We start from the raw sequence: 25,521 nt of genomic DNA on the forward strand, positions 1-25,521 counted from the left end.
TATTTGAACTGACTTGGGGCTTGCTCACTGAGAACAGCCTTCACCTCTGGGGCATTTGTGGAAAAAACCCAGCAGCAATTGTTTAACACTGCAACTGCTGTAGGCAGGGATAACAGTTGCAGCTAACAAGAAGTGGACCAGAAAACTTAAAAGAAGCATGGATAGAGTGCCTGGGTGGCTCAGTCAGTTGAGTGTCCGACTTTGGCTCAGGTCATGATCTCACAGTTCATGAGTTCGAGCCCCATGTCGGGCTCTGTGCTGACAGCTTAGAGCCTGGAGCCTGCTTCAGATTCTGTGTCTCCCTCTCTCTGCCCCTTCCCTGCTCATGCTTTGCCTGTCTCTCAAAAATGAATAAACGTTAAAAAAAAATTAAGAAAAAAAGAAGCATGGAAATGAGATATTCCTAGAGGGGTTTTGAAAAGCTCTGACATATTCCTCAAAATCTAGAAGGGCACACTCATTTGCAGAGTTGTATGTGTGCCCAGGAAAGACCCCAAGAAGGCCCAAGGTTATCTCTGGCTGACCTTGAAGCTCTGTGTAAGCAGAAAGTGAAAGCTACATAAACTTCCTGTCAGAAAATTGAAGATATCACCCACATGCATACAGATCTCCTCAGCGAGGCTGGAAGATTTACTGGTTCAAGGCTTTTAAGGAAATCTGTGTCTAGTCATGAGTTCACAACAAGCTAACCAAGCAGAGAATTCAGTTGCCAAACATAACAAAAAATAGTTCAGGAAAGTCACTAAACAACAAATAGCAGCAGCGACAGTAAGAGCAACAAATAGAAACAACAAAGTGAATGGTAAGTGGATCTGATCTCCAGAGTTTCCACACCATATTATTTAAAATATTAAGTTTTCAACAACAACAAAAAACTTGAGACATACAAAGAAACAGGGAAGTACGCAGGAAAAAAGCAATCAACAGAAACTGTCCCTGAGTAAGCCCAGATGATGGACTTACTAGACAAAGACTTTAATTGAGCTATTATAAATATATTCAAAATAACAAAGAGAACTAAATCTAAAGAACTAAAGGAAAATATGAGAACAATGTCTCACCAAATACAGAATATCAAAAAATAGTTGGAAATTATTAAAAAGAACCAAAAATTTAAGTTCTAGAACTGAAAACTACAATAACTGGAATGAAAAATTCTCTAAGAGGGTTCAACAGAGGGGTTGAGAAGCCAGGAGAAATAATTACCAAACTGGAAGATAGGTTAATCAAGAATATCTGATTTGAGAAACAGAAAGACAAAGAATGAAAGAAATTGAATGTCTCGGAGACGTGTGAGACACCATCAAGCATATGGACATATACATAATGGGAGTGTCCAAAAGACAGGAGAGAGGAAAAGGGGCAGAAAGAATATTTGAAGAAATAATGGCTAAAAACTTCCCACATTTGATTAAAACAAATATTAATGTATACATTCCAGAAGTTCAACAAATTCTAAGCAGGATAAACTCAAAGGGACCCACACATAGACACATCCTGACTAAACTGTTGAAAGCCAATGACAAAGAAAGCATCTTGAAAGCAACAAAAGAGATGTGATTCATCACATACAAGTGATTTTCAATATGATTAATAGCTTCTGTTCAGAAACCATGGAGGCCAGAAGGCTGTTGAATAACATATTCAAAGTGCTCAATGATGGTCAACCTTATCAACAGATTATGTAACACATTTCATTCACTTGCCCTAAATAGTGGTATAAAAAACTTACACAAACATAACACTCCCCAAGGTGCCAAATTTGAAGCACAACATATATTTGAGTGAAAAAGTTCTGGAATGTTTGGGAAATATATTTCATACAACCACCATATTAAAAAGTAACAAATATAGGCATTGACTGAGGCCACACACACTACATGTATAAATCAGACAAGGCTTATGAGTCTAAAACTGTTTCTCAAACTGTGGGTCACAACAAAGTAGTGAATCATGAAATTGATTTTGTACATTAGGACAGCAGTTTTTTTGTTTTTTGTTTTTTAAAGATTAGAATATATCAGAATATACATACATAGTAAAGGTAAGTATAGTTTCATAAAACTTGCTTTTAATAAGCATGTGTGCATTTTTTTGTGTATATTTATATACATTAAGTAGATCTGGCTATCTTTTGTTGTCAAAAAAGGTTGAAAGTCACCATCTAAAGGATACCCAAAGAAACTCACACAGTTAGGATTCATGGTGAAGACATTTAGCAACTTTCTCCAAGGTAGGGACAGAATTTCTGATTCCCAAATGGCTCATCAGGGCTGAGTGGCAATGTCCAAATGAAGGTGACTTACATCATACTTTCTGGAAGCATAAGCCCAGAATCATATTCATAATCTGGTTAGGTGCTAGAGATCATCTTGCCTGGGCCAAGTACATCTCAGGGTTATAACATGTACAATATGATTGCAGGGTGTAATCACAATAAAGTGAATAAACAAAATCCTCCCTCATCATACTTTAGTCTCTCCAGGCTAATATGGTCTATTCCACATTTATTCCTGAATATACCATTGTTGCTGGACAAAAGTAAAGAACATCTCTGGGAATCTTATTTACAGACTCATGAAGCAATTTGAGAGCTCATCTGGTACTTTTGTCTCATTACAGTCACATATCATAGAAGTCCGTTCCCCTTTAAAAAATGCCCAAATTTGGGCCATAGGGGCTAGAAGCCTAAAGGAAAGACTTACAGAGAGATGAGGAATGGTTACAAACCACTGCTGGAAAGAGTAATTTGTTGGCAAAACTAGATTCCACACAGAATTGCAAGGAAAGGAAAAAAAATCAATAAGGCATTGAAACGTAAGTTTCAACATTCTGACCTAAAAAATGCAATACAGAAAACTAACTTTGAGAAGAATCATAGGGCTGTCCAATCTAAAAACTGAAAGAAACCCTAAAGGTCCCCTAAGGTGCTTCTCAAAGTTGAGATATATGTACCCTCAGGGGAAAGAAGGTGTAAATGAGCTGACAGGTGGAAAAGCCACAGGAGAAACAATGTGTGGAAGGGTCATATTATTTCATGGACTCTACAATACCATGGAATGTAACATGCACTATTATTTTTGAACAGCGAAGAAAGAGAAAAAAAATGCTGAGGCAATTTGTTCTTATCACTTGCAATATTTGAACCTTATTTTAAAATTATTTATTTCAGATTAGACATAAATTTTATCATATACCATTTGTGAAGGAAAATTTAAACTATACAAATTGATTATGTATAAAAGGAAAATTTGTAAGCAAAATAAATTGCCTAAGACATTTCTAAAATTTCTTCAAACTCAGTGTCACTCTTCTGAATCACTTTTCAATATGGAGTCATCGGTGTTTGCAGTTATCATCCTCTGAGCTATCAGGATACTGAGGATGCAGCATCTACTAGAAGAGTGCTCTACTACTATCTCCAGGACTCTCTTCCAAACTGCCAGCACCCTCCTACAAGTTTTGCTGCTGCTGTTCTATTGAACTTAGTAAGAAGTGTCCCTGGGAAAGTTTTTAGCCAAACCAGACTGATATTCTTTCCTGAAGTGATCTCTAGTTGGTGTGTAGACAGAAATTTTAAGGGGTTGTTGTTGTCCAGCCATACCACCAGCACTTCTTTAACTGTGCGCCCACATGTCTAAAACAGCATCAAGGGGCGCCTGGGTGGCTCAGTCAGTTAAATGTCTGACTCTAGGTTTTGGCTCAGGTCATGCATGATCTTATGGTTCGTGAGTTTGAGCCCCACATTGGGCTCTGCACTGACAGTGCAGAGCATGCTTGGGATTCTCTCTCTCCCTCTCTCTGTCTCTCTCAAGATAAATAAATAAATTTTAAAAAATAAATTAAATTAAATTAAAAAATAAAACTGCATCAAGACCTAACATAACTTGGAAGGTTATTTGGGCTCCTGGTCTTCTATTGTACATGGCTGTACGTTGCTCATTCATATGCTCAGCTGCCATATGGCCCCTTCTATAATTAAGCCAGCAATATGTGTCAACCCCTACTTGTGCTTTAAACCTCTGACTTTCCCTATCTGCTACATCTCTCTGACTTCCCTTTCTGTCCTCAACTGGGAGAAAGCTCTTAAGTTTTTAAGAGCTCACAAGCGTGAGGAGACTGGGCCAGCTAGATAATCCAGAATAAGCTCCCCATTTTAATGTCAATTGATTACAAATGCAAGTTTCTTTGGCCACGTAATGTAACATATTCATGGATATGACAACTGAAGGTGAGGGCCCGGGAATTCTGTTTCCCACATTTAGTTTGATTTTATTGTTTAAAATTAAATACGGTGGCAAGTTTTAACCATTTGACATTACACATGGCATCATGTTGAAATGCTATATTTTATAATATATGTACTTTTTAAAAAAAGTTTTTTATTTATTTTGAGAGAGAGACAGAGAGATAAACAGAGATAGAGGCAGAGAGAAAGAGAGAGAGAGAGAGAGAGAGAGAGTGGGGGAAGGGCAGAGAGAGAATCTTAAGTAGGCTCTGTGTTCTCAGCACACAGCCTGACGTGGGGCTCAATCTCACAAACCATGAGATTATGACCTCAGCCTAAATCAAGGGTTGGATGCTTAACCAACAGGGCCACCCAGGCACCCCTGTAATCTTTGTTCTTCATGTTGATTATTTTAGCACTGTTGGCATTGACAGGCATGTCAAATGACACAGGGATTTTCTTAGCATTTTCTATTTGACTAAGTTCATAGTTTCCTTTTTTCTTTAATTGAATCACTTGTCCCTGGAAATTCAACAGCTTCCAAAACATTGCAAGCTTTTAATAAAGAACAGCCTCACATCATTCATGAAGTTGGTTACACCAGCCTCTTATTGTATTAATTTATTGTGAATGCTTTGGCAGTTTTTCTTGTCTTCAGTTGCATGACTTGGCATTGATAAGTGATCCTTCAGTATGCATTTCAGTAACAAAACATAGCTTCACTTCACCTCCTTATGAGTTTCTTCAGTTGTTGCTTTGCAAGAACATCTAGACTTGTGTCCAGTTTCCCAACAATAAACATTTTCATCACTAATATCAAATTTACACTCCATTTCTTGTTTCCTTGTTTTTCTTTGAAACAGTAACTGTTTATTTCAATGCCAGATCATAGTATAATCTTGTTAAAGATATATTAAACAACATCTAAACCCAATTAGGGCCTTGGTCTTAGTAGAGTGAGCATTAGATGGCCAAGAGAATTTCTTCCAGACAGAAGCCTGCAGGAAGGCAGGGAGCACTGCCAGTAGCATTACTCTCACACTAAAAAATCCAACACTTAGTAACCTGCAAATGTGTGCAAATTACTTAACCTCTCTGAGCCTTAGGTTCCTCATTTGTAAAATGAGAACAATAAAGTCTAATTCATTGGGCATTCATGAAATTAACTTAAACAACACAAATGTGACATATGAGTCTTTCAATAAGTTAGTTCTCTTTCCTTAATTGATAAAAAAAAATCACTATAATGCACAACAGTTGATTCATAGACTCATAGCCTCCCAGAACTTTGTTACTAGAGACATTTACTAGCCATTATTTCATCTTCCTCATTTAATGAGTGTATTAGGGCTGCCATAACAGATTGTTACAAACTTGATGGTTTCCAACAGAAGTTTATTCTCTCACAATTCTGGAGGCCAGAAGACCCAAATCAAGGTATTGGCAGGGTCATCTTCCCTCCAAAGGCTCAAGGGGAGAATCTTTCCTTGCTTTTTCCAGGAACAAGTGTTCCTAGACTTGTATATATCATTCCAGTCTCAGCTTCTGTCTTCACATGGATTTCTCTCCTTTGTCCCTTTATGTCTTCATCAGTCATTGGATTTACTGCCCACCCCATATCCAGCAAAATTCCACTTCAAGATCCTTAATCAACCCATTCTAAGGTTCCAGATGGACACAAATTTTGAGGCAACACTATTCAACCCACTGCATTAGGGAAACAAGTTTTACTGAAATTACATTTAAAAGAGAGCAAATTTCTAACCTTAAATATTTCTGAGTGTTCAAAGATCTCTTATTTTTTCTATCTTTACATATTCAGAAGTGGTCTATAAAAGTATAACTTTTTAATTTTGTAGGGTAAGAGTGACTGAACATAAGAGACTTTGGATTAGACACCAGAGTTCCAGTAACAACTGAAGACAGTAAGCAAAGGACAAAGTGGGTGTAATATTTTAAAAATGAGCACAACATATAGACAAATCTTTTACCTGTCCCATACTTGGGAATTCCTCACTGGCCATGTTTTCCCCACAAGTTTCAGCCTCTGCCCATGTTTCTCAGTCTCCTTAATTCTTGAAGACATGGTTCGCCTCTCCTTACTCCTTCATTTTTTTCCTGAAATTTCTTCTTCTTGGACTCTCTTTAAATTCAACCCTCTATATTGGTTTCCTATTGATATTATAACACATTCCCACAAACTTAAGTGCCTTAAATAGCACAAAGTTATTATCCTACAATTTGTACCATTCTCTAGGGGAGAATCCATTTCCTTGCCTTTTCCAACTATACACCTTGCCCACATCCTCCATGTCTCATGGCCCCATTCTTCCATCTTCAAAGCCAGCAATGGCAGGTCAAGTCTTTCTCAGACCACATCACTCTGACCTCTGCTTCTGTTTTCACATCTCCTCCATTTATAAGGACCCTTTGGATCACACTGGGCCATTCAGATAATCCAGGATAATTCTCCCCATCTCAAGAGTCTTAATCAGACTTGCAAAATCCATTTTGCTGTGTAATATCCACAGGTTCCATGGATTAGGAACTGGATATCTTTGTGGAGCCATTATTCTGCCTGCCATTTGTCCCATCTTTTCAAACAGAACATTTTAGCTCTCCACTCTCCAGGCTGACCTGCAATGCTGAAAGGCTCCTTAAACCAAAGATCTTGCCCTTTAGCTGTTCCAAGACTTCTAGCTTTATTTTTCTTCTCTCCTTCCAGTCACAACAAATGAAAAAATACAGCATAAAGATTAAATTGAAAAAAAAAAAGGATTGCTTCCCACTAAAATACATTTTGTCCCCGCAACTCCCCTATTCTCAGAAGGCAAAAGTGGCTACAGACCTTCAGTTTTAAATAACAATATTTCCACTATACTCCATTAAATGTGAAAAATTCCCCTGTAGTCAGTTGTTACCTTCTAGAAATTTTAGACATTGACTTTTTGGGTTTTTTAAATACCTTAAGTAGCATAGCTGTGAAAGTGCAATTTCCAAAGCAGCATCCATATTTATACCTAGGAAAACATCAACAGGATCCAGCCAAATATATTTCAAACTAAATACAAACTAAATACAAATATGGTTAAGATGACCATAAATGTTCTTTTCCATTTCTTTTTATTTATTTATTTATCTCAAAGTAAATAATAAAATAAAAGACAGAAACAGCATGAGTGAGGGGAGGGGCAAGAGAGAGAGAGAGAGAGAGAATCCCTAGCAGGCTCTCTGCTATCACTCTCAAAATAAATAAATAAAAAATAAAAGACAGAAACAGCGTGAGTGAGGGGAGGGGCGAGAGAGAGAGAGAGAGAGAGAGAGAGAGAGAGAGAGAATCCCTAGCAGGCTCTCTGCTGCCAACACAGAGCTCAATTGCAGGGCTCGAACTCACAAAGCCATGAGATGATGACCTAAGCTGAAACCAAGAGTCGGATGCTTAGTCGAATGAGCCTCCCAGGCACCCCTCTTTTTCTATTTCTATGGTACACATGATCATTCACACTACGTGTTCCCACTGAGGATAGAAAAGAGGTTTTTAAAGGTTGGATAAGAGATTCAAGAAAGTTTATTCAGGTTGATTCACTAAATCTTCTTAAATTAGGCTTCATAGGAAAGGTTCTAATAGTGAGATCTGAGGAAGAGGAGCATCGAATGGATCAGATAGGATCTTTTTTTTTTTTTTTTTTAAGTCAGCATTGACAACATCAGTGATTGGAAATAATCAATGCATTAACAGTATTGTATTGTGAAAAAGCCAGGTACATATCTCTTTCTGATCTGTTCTGATTCTGGAAAAAACTGGAAAGTCATGTCCCATTCTGGGAAACAACATGTTAAGAAGGACTCTGGCAAGATGGGGCACATACAAGGGAGAATAAAAAGGGTGGCAAAGAGTCTGGGGACCATGAAATAGAAAAATTGTCTAAGATTAGCAATTTCTAACATGGAAAAGATAAGGGCAGCAGATCCGTGACAGTCTTCCAGTACTGAACCATTGCCACTGTGGTGAGGTAGTAGATTTAATCCCCTGGTGGCTTTAGTTTACCATTCCTCTAGTCCTTCATCCACTCTACTGCCCAGATGATTTTTCAAGACACAAATCTCAATGTCACTGTCTGTGATTACTCCCCTATGAGTAAGCATGTAGCCAATCTCCAGGCCAAGTAAAAGGGTTTGAGCATTTCAGAAGGATCTGATAAGACTCTTGCCCCAAACAGACGGCATTCTGGGCAGCTGGATGCCCTTACAAGGAGTTAAGGGCCATCACCATCAATTATGATGACCTTTAGGACAACAGCTCACAGCCCAAATTAAAGATCCTGTGCTTTTGTTTACAATGTTTCCTCCTCCTGGAAGTTAGTTGTGTCACTAACTTACCATTACTCTACAGGACCTAATTGAAGATTCACCACATCCAAGAACTTTCCCTGAACATCAGCTTCCATTTTTACCCAGATGAGTTGGGTGTCCCTCCTCTATATTAAAATGCCACCTTACACAAACCTTTTACAGAAAGCACTGAATTGCTTTGCAGTCACCAAGTCTACTTGATAGTAGAACATAAGAACCTAAACTGAGATACATCTGCATATGAAAATGCATTTATTTGCACAAAATAATGTGCACGGAGAGAAAGGGACTGTGAGGGGGAGGTTTTGAGCATCTAAACCTGGTGGCCAACATGGAAGAAAGGTGGGGAAACCAAGAGAGCAACTTAGTGGCTGGCCCTCAGTCTGGGTTCCAATTCCTAAACCTGGCCCCATGGACTAAGTCCAAGTCCTATGGAGAAATAAGGGCTACACACAAAAGCTTTAGTAACTGAAAGATTTGGAAAAAATGAGGTACATGCAAGACTGTTTGGAGCCAAACCACAAACTATAACACATGGTAGGGAAAGTGAGCCCTCTTCCCACTTTTACACTCATTACCCAGATTTGCTCAGGTTTGAAAAGGCCACTGGTGCATCTGAGACAGTGCAATGAATTCTGGAGGGGGCAAGGAAGCCCCTGCCCAGAAGATGCTGCTCTGTTATGTCTATTTAGGAGTGGACACTTGGGAAAATGATGCAATAAAATTGTTTTGTTTTTGTTTGTTTAAATCTCGGGGACTTCCAGAACTACTTCAAGAGTGGCTTTTGCAAGGGGCTGGGTCTTACACTCAAGGGAAAAATGACCAAGCAGGCAAGTAAAAATTATCACTGTTAATGTGACTCTATTTACAGCTATGGTATGGAGGCCTGATGAAATCTATTTATGGTTATATTAAATTCTTAAGCTACTCTTACACCCATTCATTGGCCTTGAGATCCTTGAAGGCAGAGACTGCTGGTTTTTAAAAAACTCCTGTAGCCCCACTATCTATCTGAGTTCCCACCACAGGGTAGGTATTCAACATACGGCTACTGAATGAAGAAATAAAACTAGTGAAAGAAGAACTATCTCTAATGGACAAATTTAGGACACATAGGTAGAAATCACAGGAATGCAAAGTGCCTTTGTAACAATTAGAAATCTCTATCAATCAATCAATCAATCAAATTAAAAAAAAATCTATCAGTGGGGGGCACCTGGGTGGCTCAGTCAGTTGAACATCCGACTCTTGATTTTGGCTCAGGTCATGATCTCATGGTGCAGACTCAGCATGGAGCATGGAACCTGCTTGGAATTCTCTCTCTCCCCCCACCTCTCTCTCTGCCCCTTCCTTACTTGTACTCTCTCTCTCAAAATAAATATATAAACTTAAAAAAAAAAAAAAAGAAATCTCAATAAGCTTAAAAAGCTCAAGGTGACAGAGTGTGAATTTTATCACTGGAGGAGTTGTCAAGGATGCCCCTAGACGAGGTACATGCCTCATGGAGAGAAATGGATCAAATCATTTCTAACTCTGAAACTACTTGGTATTAGTTACATGAAGACAAAGAGGAGTGGGGCCATGACAAAGGAGGTAGCCCTACAGGGCAATATGTAAAAATGATGAGTCAGCAACAAAATTGGTTTTTAAAAGAAGTCATCAAGGACTGTCTATAAAAATCAGCAAGCCTTAAGCCAGAATTCATCAGAATTAAACAAGTATCCTGAAACACTGTTGCATTGTGTCATAGACATTATCTTCAAAAGTTATTCTATTATAACTCTGAATGATGTCCAGAGGACTAAGGTGTCTAATGGACATTATCTATAGTGAAGACGCTAAGTGATGAAAGGTTAAAGGAAAGATTTACAACGTATTGAGAGCAGGCTGTGATTTGTAGACTCATAGCCTGTTTCAATGACTCTTCTACAGCCTCTGGCAAAGTAAATGCTAGAGCCACTTGTCTTTATACCTTTAACTTCCAATAAATGACCGAAGGATCCCACATCTACAAGAGGGAAATTACTAGACAATGCAGAAAAGGTCTTCAGAGATAAATGAAGATTCTACAGTAATTTAAAGGCCACAAATAGAATGATGGAGAGTACTATTTCATAATGTCAAAGTTCAAAGGCACTTTTCAAATGTCTTTTTAAAGAAAATCTGACCTTTCTTTCTCCACTTCTTTCTTTCTTTATTATCAGAAAGTTAGCCAAGGGCAGTCTGGGCCTTGGGTCATTTCATTTTGACATGGAAATTCTTTCAGCATTAAAAATAATCAGAAGATCAGAAATATTTAACTCTGCAGTGGCCAAGAGGACACATTCAGTAGCATAAAAAAGAACAACATCGAAGCACTAGGATTTCAAAGCTTGTGTTTTAATAACTCCATAAACCTCCCCCCACCCCGCATATATATGAGGGAGAATTTAATGAGGCCATTACTAGCTAAAGGAGTAAGTATGAATACACATTTTTTTTCTAATGTATTTCATGTTATTTTACATGAAAATTTTAAGAAAACTGCTCAGGGGCGCCTGGGTGGCTCAGTCGGTTAAGCGTCCGACTTTGGCTCAGGTCATTTTCTCGCAGTTTGTGAGTTCGAGCCACGTGTTGGGGGCTCTGTGCTGACAGCTCAGCCTGGTTCAGATTCTGTGTCTCCCTCTCTCTCTGCCTCTTCCTTGCTCTATCTCTCTCTGTCTCTCAATAATAAATTAACGTTAAAAAATTAAAAAAGAAAGAAAGAAAACTGCTCAGTACACCATTAGTAACTCTATCTTTTTTAGATGTAGATTAGATGACATGAGATATAGATGCAGACATAAATATGTTTTCATGAAAACAAAAACCTATTACAAAAGGCCCCCTTTCCCCCTTTTTAAGGTATAGTTTACAGACAGTAAAATTAAGTGTACAGTTCTACAAATTTTGATGAATGCAGTCATAAACCACCACCACAGCAAGATATAGAATAATTCCATCACATCCCCAAATTCCCCTTTGTCCCTTTGTAGTAAACCCCTCTCTCCGTCTCCAGCTCTTGGAAACTACTGGTCTGCTTTCTGTTTCTATAATATTGTCTTTTCAAGAGCGCCCTATAAATGGAATTATATAGTATGTAGCAAAGACCTCTTTTAAATTTCATGCACTGAATAAAAATTAAAGTAACTAAATGAAGTGTCGATTTTAATGTACTGATTTCTATTTCCCAAACTTAAGGCAATAATAGATATATAAAATCAAATTACCCTTGAATATTACATCTTGAAGCAGGTAGTACCCAGGGAACCTTTTGAATACATCTAAAGATCTTTAGGACTTCAAATGTGACATATTGAATCAAATCTCTCAGTGAGGGTTCTGAGAATTGTTTTTATCAAGTTCTCCAAGCTTCATTCTGACTGATCAGCCAGATTTGGGAAACATTAACCCAACAGACATTCACTATATGAGATTAAGTACCAGGCAGTAAATTATGTGTGGCAATGGGGTTAAAGTTCAGAGGCTAGGAGAGGTTTATCTAGGTGACCTTGTCCTTGGATGTGGCTACCACTTATTGCCTACAGAACCTTTAATAAGTCACTTAAACTTGCTGAACCTTAGTTTTCTCCTCTGTCATGCAGGAGCAATGATGCTGACTTCATAGAATTATTTTGGGGGATTAAATGCATATAAAACTTTTAGATAGAACCTGGCATACTTAGTACTCAGTGAATGGAAGTGATTCAGTGATGCACATAGCATTGTATCAGTATTAACATCATCATTATCATCATCATGCTGTCATATAAATGCTTTACTTGTCTTTCTCCACATTTCTGCATTTTGGTCAATTTCACTATTGTTTAGCCCTTCGTCTAGAAGTGACCAAAGTAAACAGAATCCTCTTTTGTAGCAGCCCAACTAGTGTTCAGGGGAGTTCAAAGCTAACAGAAATTCACTGACTGTCCCCACCCCTCACTTTTACCTCAGAGATACCAATGGGAACAAAAATGAATTACGGGATTCACTCTCCTAAGGGTATATTATTGGCCAAATATAAGCAAACAAAAGGGAAGGAGAGAAAGCAAAGGGCCAGAATAAAGCAGAAAATTAGGCTGCCTTTGTAATTAGGAAATATCTAAAACTTGACTTCATTTGTTTGCAGTTTTATACTGCAGTGTATACACATGTATTTTTCAGCCATAGTTTCTTAAAAATTTTTACTATTGAAGAATAGTTGACATACATAGGCAACAGTTTTTATTTAAGCCATGAAATATAGAAGAGTGATGATATTTGGCTGCATTTGCTGATCTAAAGAAACAACTCCTATCCTCACAGGATTACACAATGCTGCCAACACCAAGGACCAAAGACCCGGGGGCAAAAGACAAACCTGAAACTCACAAGCCCTACCTGTTCTCAGCATCAGCGCTGCACTTTGGGGACATCAGTTCAAAGGATTTGGTAAACTTCACCACCTGCCACACAAAAAGACATAAATCCAAGTCAATTAAAGCTTTCTTACAGCTTAAAATAATTCAATAAGCAGTTTTCATCTTTATAATGATGATTACAATAATTGGAGATTAAAGAGCAATTTTAAGTAGAGAAATCCCAAGGGACAGAAGAACAAAATTCTATCTTACATTTTGTATTGTATGTCTAACATGGCTTACATTGACAGAGTTTTATACAATTTACTAAATATGTGTATCTGTTTTTTCAAGTTTTTATCTAAATTCCAGTTAGTTAGCATACAGTGTAGTATTAGTTTCAGGTGTAGAATTTATTAAAAACTTCCATATAAACACCAAACACAAGTGCACTCTTTAATTCCCATAACCTGTTTAACCCCCACCCCTCTGCCACCTCCCTTCTGGTAACCATCAATTTGTTCTCTGTAGTTAAGAGTCTGTTCTTGGTTTTCCTCTTTTTTTTCTTCCCAATGATATGTGGAATTTAAGAAACAAAACAAATGAACATAAGAGAAAAAATTATATGTATGCATATTTTTTTTTAATTTATTTTTGAGAGAGAGAGAACAAGTGGGGTAGAGGCAGAGAGAGAGACACACACACACACAGAATCTAAAGCAGGATCCAGGCTCTGAGCTGTCAGCACAGAGCCCAATGCAGGGCTTGAACTCGTGAACTGTGAGATCATGACCTGAGCTAAAGTTGAACACTTAACGGACTGAGCCTTCAGGCACCCCTACTATGTATATATTTTTACAATGAGGTGTATACTATCTTGTGGCAGTCCTGCCAAGGGATATCTCAATTGAAAACATTAAAAAATTTTTATTGCCCTTTGAACAATCCAATCACTATCCATAGAGGAGAAAGAGGAGACAAAATACCACTCGAAAAGGATGGCCTCCATCAACCCCAGGCTCCCAAAGTTGCCTTCCCTGGTTTACCATTGTTCTCAGGTGAACATTTTGTTGCCACCAACCCCCGCCACCTCTGCTCCAAGGCTAAAGAAGAGAAAGCTATCTTCTTCAAAGATCATTCCTAGTGTGGACACTTCCTCCTTCACCTGTCTCATGAAATTGGCATACTCGGTGCAAGAACCTGGTCAAGACTTATTACATTGAAAGAAAATTATGAACACAGAAAAAGTAAAGGTAGTTTTTCTTATTATTAGCTACTATTGACTTCTTACTATAAACCAGGCTGTACATCAGAAACTTCTTGGACTATTTAAGTTCCTTATTACGATTCTAGAAAGCAGAGACTTTTATCGTCAGTATATAGAGGAGGAAACCTCCCCATAATTTTTTTTTTGAACGTTTATTTATTTTTGGGACAGAGAGAGACAGAGCATGAACGGGGGAGGGGCAGAGAGAGAGGGAGACACAGAATCGGAAACAGGCTCCAGGCTCTGAGTCATCAGTCCAGAGCCTGACGCGGGGCTCGAACTCACGGACTGCGAGATCGTGACCTGGCTGAAGTCGGACGCTTAACCGACTGCGCCACCCAGGCGCCCCGTCCTCCCCATAATTTTTAAGAAACTTTCTGAATTTCACACAACTACCTGGGGCACCTGGGATTAAAGCAAGTCTGCGTGATTCTAGAGTGCCAGCTCTTTCAACAGCACTAAAAATTTTGGGTGGGAAAAGCACCATTTCTGGCCTTCTTTTGACAAGCTATACCACATGATAGAAAAATGAGTCTCTTACACTGAGAGGAGTCATCTGAATGTCACTGGATGCTTCCAAGGTTGACATTTAGACTTGCCTTAGCTAGATGCAGTCATGCTTCAAAGGCCTTTTAAATTAGCCACTTATGAGGAATTGATGGGCACCTGAGAAAATGATTTGGAAACTGGGAATAGATTAAATATTAAAATAGCTTTATCAGTGAGGTAATGAACCCAAACTAAGAAAATGCAACATTAGGGAAAAGATAAAAGAAAAGCCCATCACAAAGAAAATTGTGTGTGATTCATTGAATGCAGGGCAGTGACAATAGAACAACTACAAGCAAATACCCTTGATAACTACAGAACACATTTCTTTTCATATACTAATGTGAATTGGGCCTCTACAAAATCATTCATTGCGACCAATTTTATTTTCTAAAGATGGCCACAACAATACCTTTTATCCCACACTCTGCTACGATATGACCCTGCCACCCTCTTAACCAAGTGGTAGGGTCTATGTTCTTTCCCCTTGAATCTAAGTGGGCTTCTGACCACTTTGACCACTAGAGTATATAGGATGGATGTGGTGTGGTCTCTAAGACTGTCATAAAAGCCAATATGGCTTCTGCATTATCTGATGGAATACTTAGGCCGAGAGGCCTGAGGTACCATGTAAGAAGTTCAGCTACCCTAAGGCCACTATGCTGAAAGGGAGCCAAAAACCACATAGAGAGGTATGATATAGATGTTCTGGCAAGAAGCTCCAGTCTTCAAGTCATGCCAGCCTAGGAATAAGACATATGAGTGAATAAACCAGATGATTTCAGTTCCCTGCTATGAAGTCACCCCTGATCTCCATGTTTTCCCAACTGTGGCCCCAGACAACCTGAAAAGAGGCAGGCCATCCTTGTGATGTCCTCTCCAGATTCCTGATCCATGGGACCTTTGAGCATAACATGATTGGTTTAAGCCTCTAAATTCTGGGTTTATTTGTTACACGGCAAAAATAACCAGAACATTTATCTGAATTAAGGACTTAAACAGAAACCAATCACTTAGAAATCACCATCCAGTTGCAATACTCTTGGGTTTCAAAAGTTAGCAAGCTACAAAGAAACTATTTCCTATCACCAAATAATAAATCCCTCAAACTATACCCCAAATAATTTTTAAAGTTAAAACAATAATAAGGTAAATAATAGTAACATTTCATTTCTGTTTGCCTAATGGAAAATTGTCACAGATTTTAAAAGGAGAAGTTAGTCCTCTGTCTCTGCTTTGATCTCTCATCATATGTGATTTCTTTCCATTATTTTGTTAGATGATAGAAAATTCATGTCCTATTTTTATCATGTTTATGGACTGTATGTTTGTGTCCCCTAAAATTCATAGGTTGAAGCCCTAATCCTCACTGTGATGGCATTTGGAGATGGGGCCTTTGGGAGGTGATCAAGTCAACAGGTGAAGCCTCATAGGCATTAGTGCTTTTATTAGAAGAGGCAAACACAGCTTGCTTCTCATTTTCTCTGCTGTGAGAATACTATGAGAAGGTGACCATCTACAAACCAAGAAAACTGACCTCACCAGACACAAGATCTGCTAGTACCTTGATCTTGGACTTCCCAGCTTCCAGCACTGTGAGAAATACATGTTTGTTCTTTAAGCCACCCATTCCATAATAATTTGTTATAGCAGCCTGAACTAAGACAACTATATTTTACCTTTTTGCTGCAAATGTGTATAAGGCAATTTGCCCAATTATGACCAATCCTTTATGTAGGTATCAATGTTTACAACATACTGGTAAGGTATATATTATTATCCTCACTTTATTTAAAGGAAATTAAGGCTCAGAGAAGTTAAGTGGTTTCCTGGAAACCATATAACCAATACCCTGCAGAATTGGGATTTGAATTGTATCAGTCTGATTCTACAGCCCCACTCTCCCCACTACTCACTGCTTTTGTAAACATGAGCAAGTGGTATTGTGGGGGCACTTGGGTGGCTCAGTCAAGCATCTGACTCTTGATTTTGGCTCAGGTCATGATCTCATGGTTAGTTTCATGAGTTCAAGCCCCATGTGGGGCTCTGCACTGACAGTGTGGGGCCTGCTTGGCATAGTGTCTCTCCTTCCCTCTCCCCCTCCTGTGCTTATTTTCTCTGTTTCTCTATTTCTCTCTCAAAATAAATAAATAAACATTAAAAAAAGTGGTATTGCAACACCACATTATTGGGACATGCCTCCTTCAGAGCCAGAATACTTAGATAAACTCTGCCTTTATTTATCAATTCTATAAATATATTTTGAGTATCTATTAAATGCCTGAATTTGAATAAACAGACTTAAAGTAGCTTGAAGTAAAATACTTGGCCTAATATACAACCAATCAAATTACCAATAAACTATTAACCGTTTCTGCATTTGGAAATCAAAAAGGAGATACCTTTTAATTCCCTGACCTGACAGATGAGATTAAACTCTCCAACATTACTAGGAATACTTCATTTGGCTTCCTTTTTACTATTGATTAGAATACTCTGCAACTCTAAAAGGATAGATATTAATTTCTGAAAAAGTGACAGCAATGCAAATTGGGTTGTAATGGGGAGTAAGTCCCCCTTGTGGGGTTATTAAGGATCACTCTGACAAAGCCACAGAAATTATACTTGGAAAGGCATGAGAAATTAAAGAGTTTATCACAGGTCCTAGAGAGCGTGGTATGCTCAGAGGGTCACATAAAGTCACCCAAAGCTAAAAGTTTGGTCACTGCATGCAGAGAAAGAACACAGCAAGGACTCGTGGGTCCGTGCCTTCATTGGAGTCAGAGATAAAGTAGCTTGTGGCACTTGGGAAACCTTTGGATAATTTGAATGTAACTGGGTCAACATGGAGAGGAGGGAAGGGGTAAATTGGGAAAGTCATCAGGAGGCTTACCACTGAAACACACAAGGTAAGGATGGGCACCCAGAAATGGGCAATAACTAGGTAAAAGTTAAAAACAAGCAGGGTGAGTGCAGGCACTCAGGGAGTCATTGAGGCCACAAAGAACAGCTTGACAGTACACGAATGAATTTTCTCCGGGTAGAAATACAAATGATTTCTGTGCAGTAGAAAAGCCCATAGTTACAATTTTATTGTCCTGGATGATAGTAACCATTTTAGAAATCTAACCTAATAATCTTACCCCAGCAATTTTTCAGTGCCTATTTTAGGGCTAACTTTACTATCTCACTTGGTTTCTCTCTTTAATGAGTGAACAAATCTTTGATACATGCTTGCTTTAGATTTATGCAAGAGTTAGGTTTTTAACTTTTTAAAAACTGTTCTTTGACACAACAGATATATACCGAGTATATGTATGTGTCAAATAAAGCAAGGCACTGGGGGCACATGTGGGAAAGTAAAACAAAAAAATCTCTGCATGCATGGAGTTTACTTTACAGTAGGGAGCTTAATTTACCCTGGGCTCCTCGAAACTAGTGCTTCCTGGAATAAGAAGTGAACTTCTGCTTTCCACATCTTAAGAAAACAAACCTGGGGGATGTTCAGAGATTAAAAGAGAATAAAGATCTTTAAAAAATGTTGTTGTTTTTTTAAAAAAAAACCCCACTGAAAGATAGCACTTAAAAGAAATGGAATAGAATATCTTGGAATTTTAAAGCTATAAAACTTAGAGATCTAGAATGACAAAGAGAATGGCTAAAACAAACAAATACCTCTAGATGAAATGTCCGTGTTTGAACTCCTGAAATGTATAGGACTTTTTAAAGCTGCCAAAAGGAAGAAACGCTTTTTTCTAAAATGTTGAAACTTTTTATTTCAATATAAATCATATGCTATAAAGAAGAACAGGGTCAAACATTTTGTTTTATTTTATTTTATTGGTTTTATTTTCTAAATTAATGTTTAATGAATAAAGGGAAAGTCAAGGATTATCTTTCAAATTTAGCACTCCATATCATGGAGAGTACTAGTTGTGTCCCCCAATAAACCAGTCCGTGGCATCCTGATCAAAGCAGACACTGGATTCATGAACCATAGTGTTGACCGTGTGTAATAAAGAATTAACCTTACCCAAAGAAACTTCTTGCTTTTGTCCTCAATTGCTGGGAGATAACTGCTAAGCCCTTGGAATGTCCAGCCTTTATAAAAGTGTCTCTGTTTACCTGGACACCTTAGACCAGCCAGTTAGTAACAATGTAATTGACCCACACAAAGTGGTGGTAGTGGGGGGGGGTCGCTTTGGGTCATGTGGTATTAGCTCACCTCTGGAGGGAATGGAGACTGAGGTCAGTTATGTAGGTTGTCAAATATGTTTTGGTGATTAAGCCCCAATAAATACCTCTGGATACCAAGGCTTGGGTCACCATCCTGGTTGGCAATACTTCATGATGTACATTGTCACATATTATTACCGAGGTAAGGTAATGATATCCATGACTCCATGGAGAGAGGACAACTAGAAGCTCCACATTTAGAACCTTCCTGGACTCTGCCTATGCATCTCTCCTTTGGCTAATTTTAATCTGTATCTTTCCCCATAATAAATCATAACCATGAATGTAACAGCTTTCAAGGAGTTCTAGGAGCCCTTCTAGCAAATTGTTGAGCCTGAGTATTGGGAACCCTTGAACTTATAATTGGTATCAGAAGTTAGGGCAGCATTATAGATTATGTTCCCTTACTTTGTACCTTATATGATAATTCATAGGTTCTCATGTCTGTAGGAGAAAAATGAGAATAATATCGACTGGTCTTCGGTTAAATATTGATTACCTAATACATATCGATGTGTACTGGATGACAAACAGATATGAAAAATAGTAAATAAGGTCTCTAACCTTTAAATAATATGTTAAAGGGGTAAAAATTTTAAACTTAAGGGTCAGGAAAATTTCCTTGATCAGTTGACATGATTCCTTCTGCTAAACAAACAGAATTATAAAATGTATTAAGTTTTTTGTTTTTTTTTTTTACCTTAGCTATTAGGAAGCTCAGAGCAAAGCTTTAGTTTCAAAGTTTTATCTTTTTGCAGCATAATTTGGTTTTGAGTTTGTTGATTTTGTTTGTTTTTGCTTATAACATCTACTTTCTCTTTCTCCCTTTTTATTTGAAATTTTGCATTTCATTTTGTCATGTGTCTGGTACCTAATAAGCACTCAGAAAATATCTGCTCACTATGAATTTTCGCATTTTTGCTGAAAGGTGGCTTAAGTGCTCTTCATAATTAATTGAGTAAAAGTATAAACAGACAGGAGATAAAGTACTTACATACTTGAAAAATGTATACAGTGTATAAAAATATTTTACACATGAAATAACATAAACTTGCTTATGTAAAACTAATTACATTTGAACATTAGTATAAGAGAGGATTTTTCAGAGGCATAGGAAGGGATTCTGGAATGGTGGGTAAGAGAAATACAATATTTAAGGGCCTCCAGCTGATAGCAAACAACGCAAGAAAAAAAGAGAAGGAGGCTTGGATCACATCCAGACAGTGGTCAAATATGAACAGAGCACTGAAACTGTGAGGACAAACCCACTAATCACTGTAAGCCAGATAAGATCAAGAAAGTAGTGAAGCCCCAGACCCAGTTCCATAAGGTGTATAAAGTTAGTCTGGTTCCAGGTGACCTGACTATAAAGGGCTCCAAGTCCATTTTAGAATGGATTTACCTCAGAAATCCTAGTCTAGACCAAACTGTCGGGAACCTAGGGCTGCCGGTGGAATCTCCTTACAGATTTTCTAAATTTAGGTCAATTTGAGATTAGACTCACCCATCCATGAACCCTCAAAGTCATCAGAATAGTGGGTCCTTATTAAGGCGACATGCACATGCACCTTGGTCCATGCTGAGGACAGCAAGATGAAGAGCAGGCAAGTGATACAATTCTGGAGATGCCGACTGATCAGCGTGCTTCTCATTCCTCTAGGGCAGGAGTGGGCAAGGGAGTCTGTGGGCCAAATCTGCCCCACCATCTGTTTTTATAAATAAAGTTTCATTTTAACAGAGCCCATCCATTAATTTAAATGTTATCCATGGCTGCCTTTTGCTCTAACAGTGTAGTTGACTGCTTACAACAGAGACCATATAGGCCACGAGGCCTAAAATATTTACTTAGCTGGTCTTTCATTGAAGAGTTTGCTGACTCCTGGTCTAGAGCCATGTCTGGACCAGGTCACCTAGTTATATTTTGGTACACTGTTAATGGCTGGTGATAGATTAATGTATTTATATTCCTATATAATTTATCCATAATTTAGAATGTGGGTCCCTGGAGTCAGAATCTTCACATCTGAAATAAGACCGTAATGATGGAAATTTTAGACACCATGGTAAGTGGTGGGGGATATACTTGAGGACATGCATATGTGCCAGTTATCATGAACTGCCCACTTTTATAAAGCTTATTGTCCTGATACAATTATTAAAAGTGCCTCCTTTTACTCTCAAAAAGTATCTTTGTTTGAAAAGCAAAACTCTAGGCAGGCATGCCTCAAACAACTTCTATATTTAAAACATATTTATTAAAAATATAATACATTCAAGTAGAAAACAATTTATGGTCAGTCACCTGGATTTAAAAATGAAGCAGTGGGGCGCCTGGGTGGCTCAGTCGGTTAAGCGTCCGACTTCGGCTCAGGTCACGATCTCGCGGTTCGTGAGTTCAAGCCCCGCGTCAGGCTCTGTGCTGACCACTCAGAGCCTAGAGCCTGTTTCAGATTCTGTGTCTCCCTCTCTCTCTGACCCTCCCCCGTTCATGCTCTGTCTCTCTCTGTCTCAAAAATAAATAAACGTTAAAAAAAAAATTAAAAAAAAAATGAAGCAGCAAAAAAACAGCCAAAATATTTCAAAGCAATTTAATGGGATATACAGTGCCACTGTGGAGATTATGACCAATAAAAAAAAACAGACAAAAGCATAAAAGGAGACAATAAAACCCATGCTTTATTCTTGACTTGGACCAATGGTATAGTTCTCAGTTTCATTAATTTTTTAAAATTTATTCTCCAAATCCAAGTCTGATTTTATAATAGATGTATTAAATGAACCTAGGTTAAATAAATAAATACACACATTCACATCCACTAAGCAAAAAGTGAGTCTTACAAGAGAAATATCAGAAGCGGTTTATAGGTCAATGAAACTGAACAAGTGGTTCCAAGCTCTGCTGGCTGTTGATCAGCCCTGATTATCACACCCTGGGGAAGGCAGTACCCATGCCACAGTGAAGTAAACAAAATATCCCCAAGCATCTCTGCCTGTTCTTTGGAAACACTCCACGGACAGAAGACTTTTTGATTTGGATATTTATCAAGCACTAGTTGGTCTGGTTTCTCTCTGTTTTTTTTTTTTTTTTTAATTTAAAAACAACTTAAAAAATAAATACTGTGCTCAAATAGATATTCCTGCCACCAAAAAGAAAATGGGAATGATCTAATAATCACCATTTTTTCATTAGTTTTCTTAATCCATATTTTTTCCACAAGAAGACTATTCTATAGGGCAAAAGACTGTAAATGATCATCCACTGCCATCCTTCTTGATAAATTTCTCACTTATGCTGAAGAGTAATTTACTCTAATCACTTATTCACTCAATCAATATTTATCAAATACTTAGTGTACAGGCACTCTTATGGGCTTGGAAACACCAAGGGGCATAAATCATGTCTTGTCTTTTGATGGACCAACAACATAGTACAGAGGAGGAAATAGTTCACAAAGGTATAATTTCATCACAATATATGTTCAAATTTCTACAAGCGCCCAGAAGAAGATGTAGAAGAAGACTTTGCGTGAACTATGTCTTAAAGGGTTGGCAGGCATGCCCTAGGCAGAGTAGCGGGGGAAGCTTTCCAGGCTGAAGGACTAAACAGGTCAGAGTTTGAGCTGAAAACAGAGAGAACACTCAAACGGGTTTAACTGAACCTAATTCAATAAAGGGACTAGTTACAGAAGTGTGGGCAGGGTTAAAAGAAACCAATAAGAAATTGTGACGTTCCCAGGAACTAGAAAATTTGGAAAGCAGTTAACATCTCTAGGTCTAAAGGAGCAGTAAACACCCATAGGTCACAGGGATTAAGGGAGAGAAGGAAGATGGCAGGAGGGAGGGAACAGTGTTATTGCTGTTCTGAAGACGTTAGAGCTATGGAGAGGGTTCTTGGAAGAATCAAGCCACCTCTACAACTGGCAGAGAAAGAACAAGAGGAATAATTATTTCTCTCTCCTCCAGCCTTTATACCTTCTGCTGATCCCTCTTGTTTGTCAAACTCAACTGGAAGCCAGTGGACAAGAAAGCCCACTGCCTTCAAGGGCACTGAGCTAAAGACAGAAAGATCAATAATAGATGGAGGGACAGGCATTTGCAGAGAATATTATAGAGTTGACAATGTTGAACTTCACCTGAGCCCTGCTTCCCAAAACACAGTAATAGTAAAGAAATCCTCCCTACCACTTTGTCTTCCAAAATTGGCTAACCTCAAAGGACCACCCTGCCCTAGCATATTCCAAAATAACACCTGTCTCCATCCTTCCTTCCTTTTCTTTGAGATGTTCCTCAGAAATGAATGCTCTCCCTATTGCAATACCTGGATGAAATTATCTCCCTAAATTGTCTGGTGCATTTTCTCTTCCACAAGAACGATATGTACAAAGACACAGAGACAAATGTAAGCATAGGCTGACCATGGAGGGGGGTGGTGATAGAGAAGGAAGAAAGGGATAGGGTGAGGCTGAGGACCAGAAAGGACCTCCAAAAGGTAAGTTGGGGAGCAGAGGAGATGAACTTGTTATGTTGGGCAGTTTGAACTTTATTGGGTAGGGGGTACCCGGGCGATTCAGTTGGTTAAGTGTCTGACTTTTGATTTCGGTTCAGGTTATGATCTCGAGGTTTGTGAGACTGAGTCCCATGTTGCACTCTGCACTGGCAGCTTGGGAGTCTCTCTCCTTCTGCCCCTTTCCAACCCATGAGCACATGTGCGCACTCTCTCTTTCTCTCTAAATAAATAAATAAATAAATAAATAAATAAATAAATACTTAAAGAAAACACAAAGCTTTTGAACTTTATTGTGTAGGCAAAGTTACCAAATGTTCTGAAGCATGTAGAGGCAGATGCATGTTTCAGAAAGAGAACTGGAAGGAGTATGAAGAATTGATGGAAAGGAAGACTACCCTATTTACAAGTGAAGAAATGAGTCAAGAGGAAAATGTGGAGGTAAGAGATTAGTAAAGACAGAGTAAAGCCAGTGGTTGAAGAGGTGGGAGGAAGGGGCTAGAAACAGGGTTTCAACATAAAAGCAACAGAACTTACAAATGGTTGAATATAAATGGTAAGAAATACTTAGAGGCCACTGTGTGGTTTTTAGCTTGAGTTACTTACTACATGATGATGATTCTATTAACTGAAATAGGAAATCTCAGAAGTGTTAATGATTTGGGACAGGATGTGGTAGACATGGTCAGTGAGGATTGAAGTTCAGAAGTTGGATGGGGCGCCTGGGTGGCTTGGTCGGTTAAGCATCTGACTTCGGCTCAGGTCATGATCTCACGGCCCATGAGTTGGAGCCCCGCGTCGGGCTCTGTGCTGACCGCTCAGGGCCTGCGGCCTGTTTCAGATTCTGTGTCTCCCTCTCTCTCTGCCTCCACTGTTCATGCTCTGTCTCTCTCTGTCTCAAAAACAAATAAACGTTGAAAAAAAAAAAAAGAAGTTGGATACACACACACACATTTAACACATATAAATGATTAATGATTTGAGTTAATACATTGATATAAAATTATTAATAAAGTGAGTTAATATAACAAATATATAATGATATATTAATGATTAGTGATGTAAGTATATATATGTATACATATATACATACACATATACATATACATAAAACAATGATTCTTTGGATAATCATCAGAGTTTTTTAGTTACTTCCTATTTTGCACTCTTGAAAAAGCACTTGGTACAAAAATCAAAAAGAATTTACATTGGCTTCCTTATAGGGAAAAGGAAAGTTAAAGAAAGGTGGGGAAAATGGAAAGAAAGTGAAATAGAAAGGAAAGCCTGAAGCAATTTTTGCCATCCACTTCAAATGGAGGGGATTGAATTAATTATAGGCTGTTCCAGAGCAATCAGATAATGATTACCTCCATCTCTTTCTCTCAAGTGTTGGATTCAGGAAGATCATTTAGTTCAATGGCTTAATTGTGCATGTATTTACATAAGAACCAAGAAGTTAAGGAACATGTTAAAAAATAAGGATAGCTTATGCTTCATGGTTTAGGAAGTGAACTCCAGAAACGAGCATCATAGTTACAAGCTCAGTTATAAAGTACTTGATGGAGTTCTGCTTGTGCAATAGTTGAGCCATCAGGATGATCCATGAAAGAACACTTGTAAATACTAGTGCTGAGACAGTGCCTTAGGACTTTACGATTAAAATGTCTGTTTCTTGCTTTCCTTGACTAAGCACAGAAAGAAATAGAGATAATAGTAAATATATGAGCTAGAAAGAAACTAACAGAAGGGATAGGAATTGCTTAGCCAGGTTCATGGAATGGAATAACATTACGCACAGAATATTCAGTTCGAGGGACTAAATGTTTCCTAATGTCGACAGTAGCTAGAACAATCTTTCTGTTTTGCAGTCTAATGGAAAATACCATTGACAAACTCACTTAAAACTGATTGACTAAAACACTTAAGGGAAGCAAAAGAGGGTAAAATATTAATTTTGGCAGGAGAAGAGGCTGGAAAGGCATTCCTTGTTTCTATTTTTGGCATCCACTGAGTGAACTGGCCAGTT

The 25,521-nt window shown here is 38.3% G+C and overlaps 1 protein-coding gene across 3 annotated transcripts in view; it reads right to left on the minus strand.

Annotated features, from left to right (window-relative positions):
- Positions 1 to 25,521, minus strand: part of PDE11A (phosphodiesterase 11A) — a 414,495-nt gene that overhangs the window by 197,182 nt on the left and 191,792 nt on the right. For all 3 annotated transcript variants that reach the window (XR_015255343.1, XM_086718963.1, XM_025933541.2), the window contains exon 5: positions 12,980 to 13,044. Coding sequence is in view for 2 of the 3 variants with exons in the window: in XM_086718963.1 (XP_086575089.1) it covers positions 12,980 to 13,044 (65 nt within the window). In the remaining variant the exon portion in view is untranslated. The remainder of the gene's footprint in view (positions 1 to 12,979; positions 13,045 to 25,521) is intronic.

This window comes from Puma concolor, chromosome C1, assembly GCF_028749965.1.
Source record: "Puma concolor isolate L17-30 chromosome C1, mPumCon1.1.hap2, whole genome shotgun sequence".
Classification (NCBI taxonomy): Eukaryota; Metazoa; Chordata; class Mammalia; order Carnivora; family Felidae; genus Puma; species Puma concolor.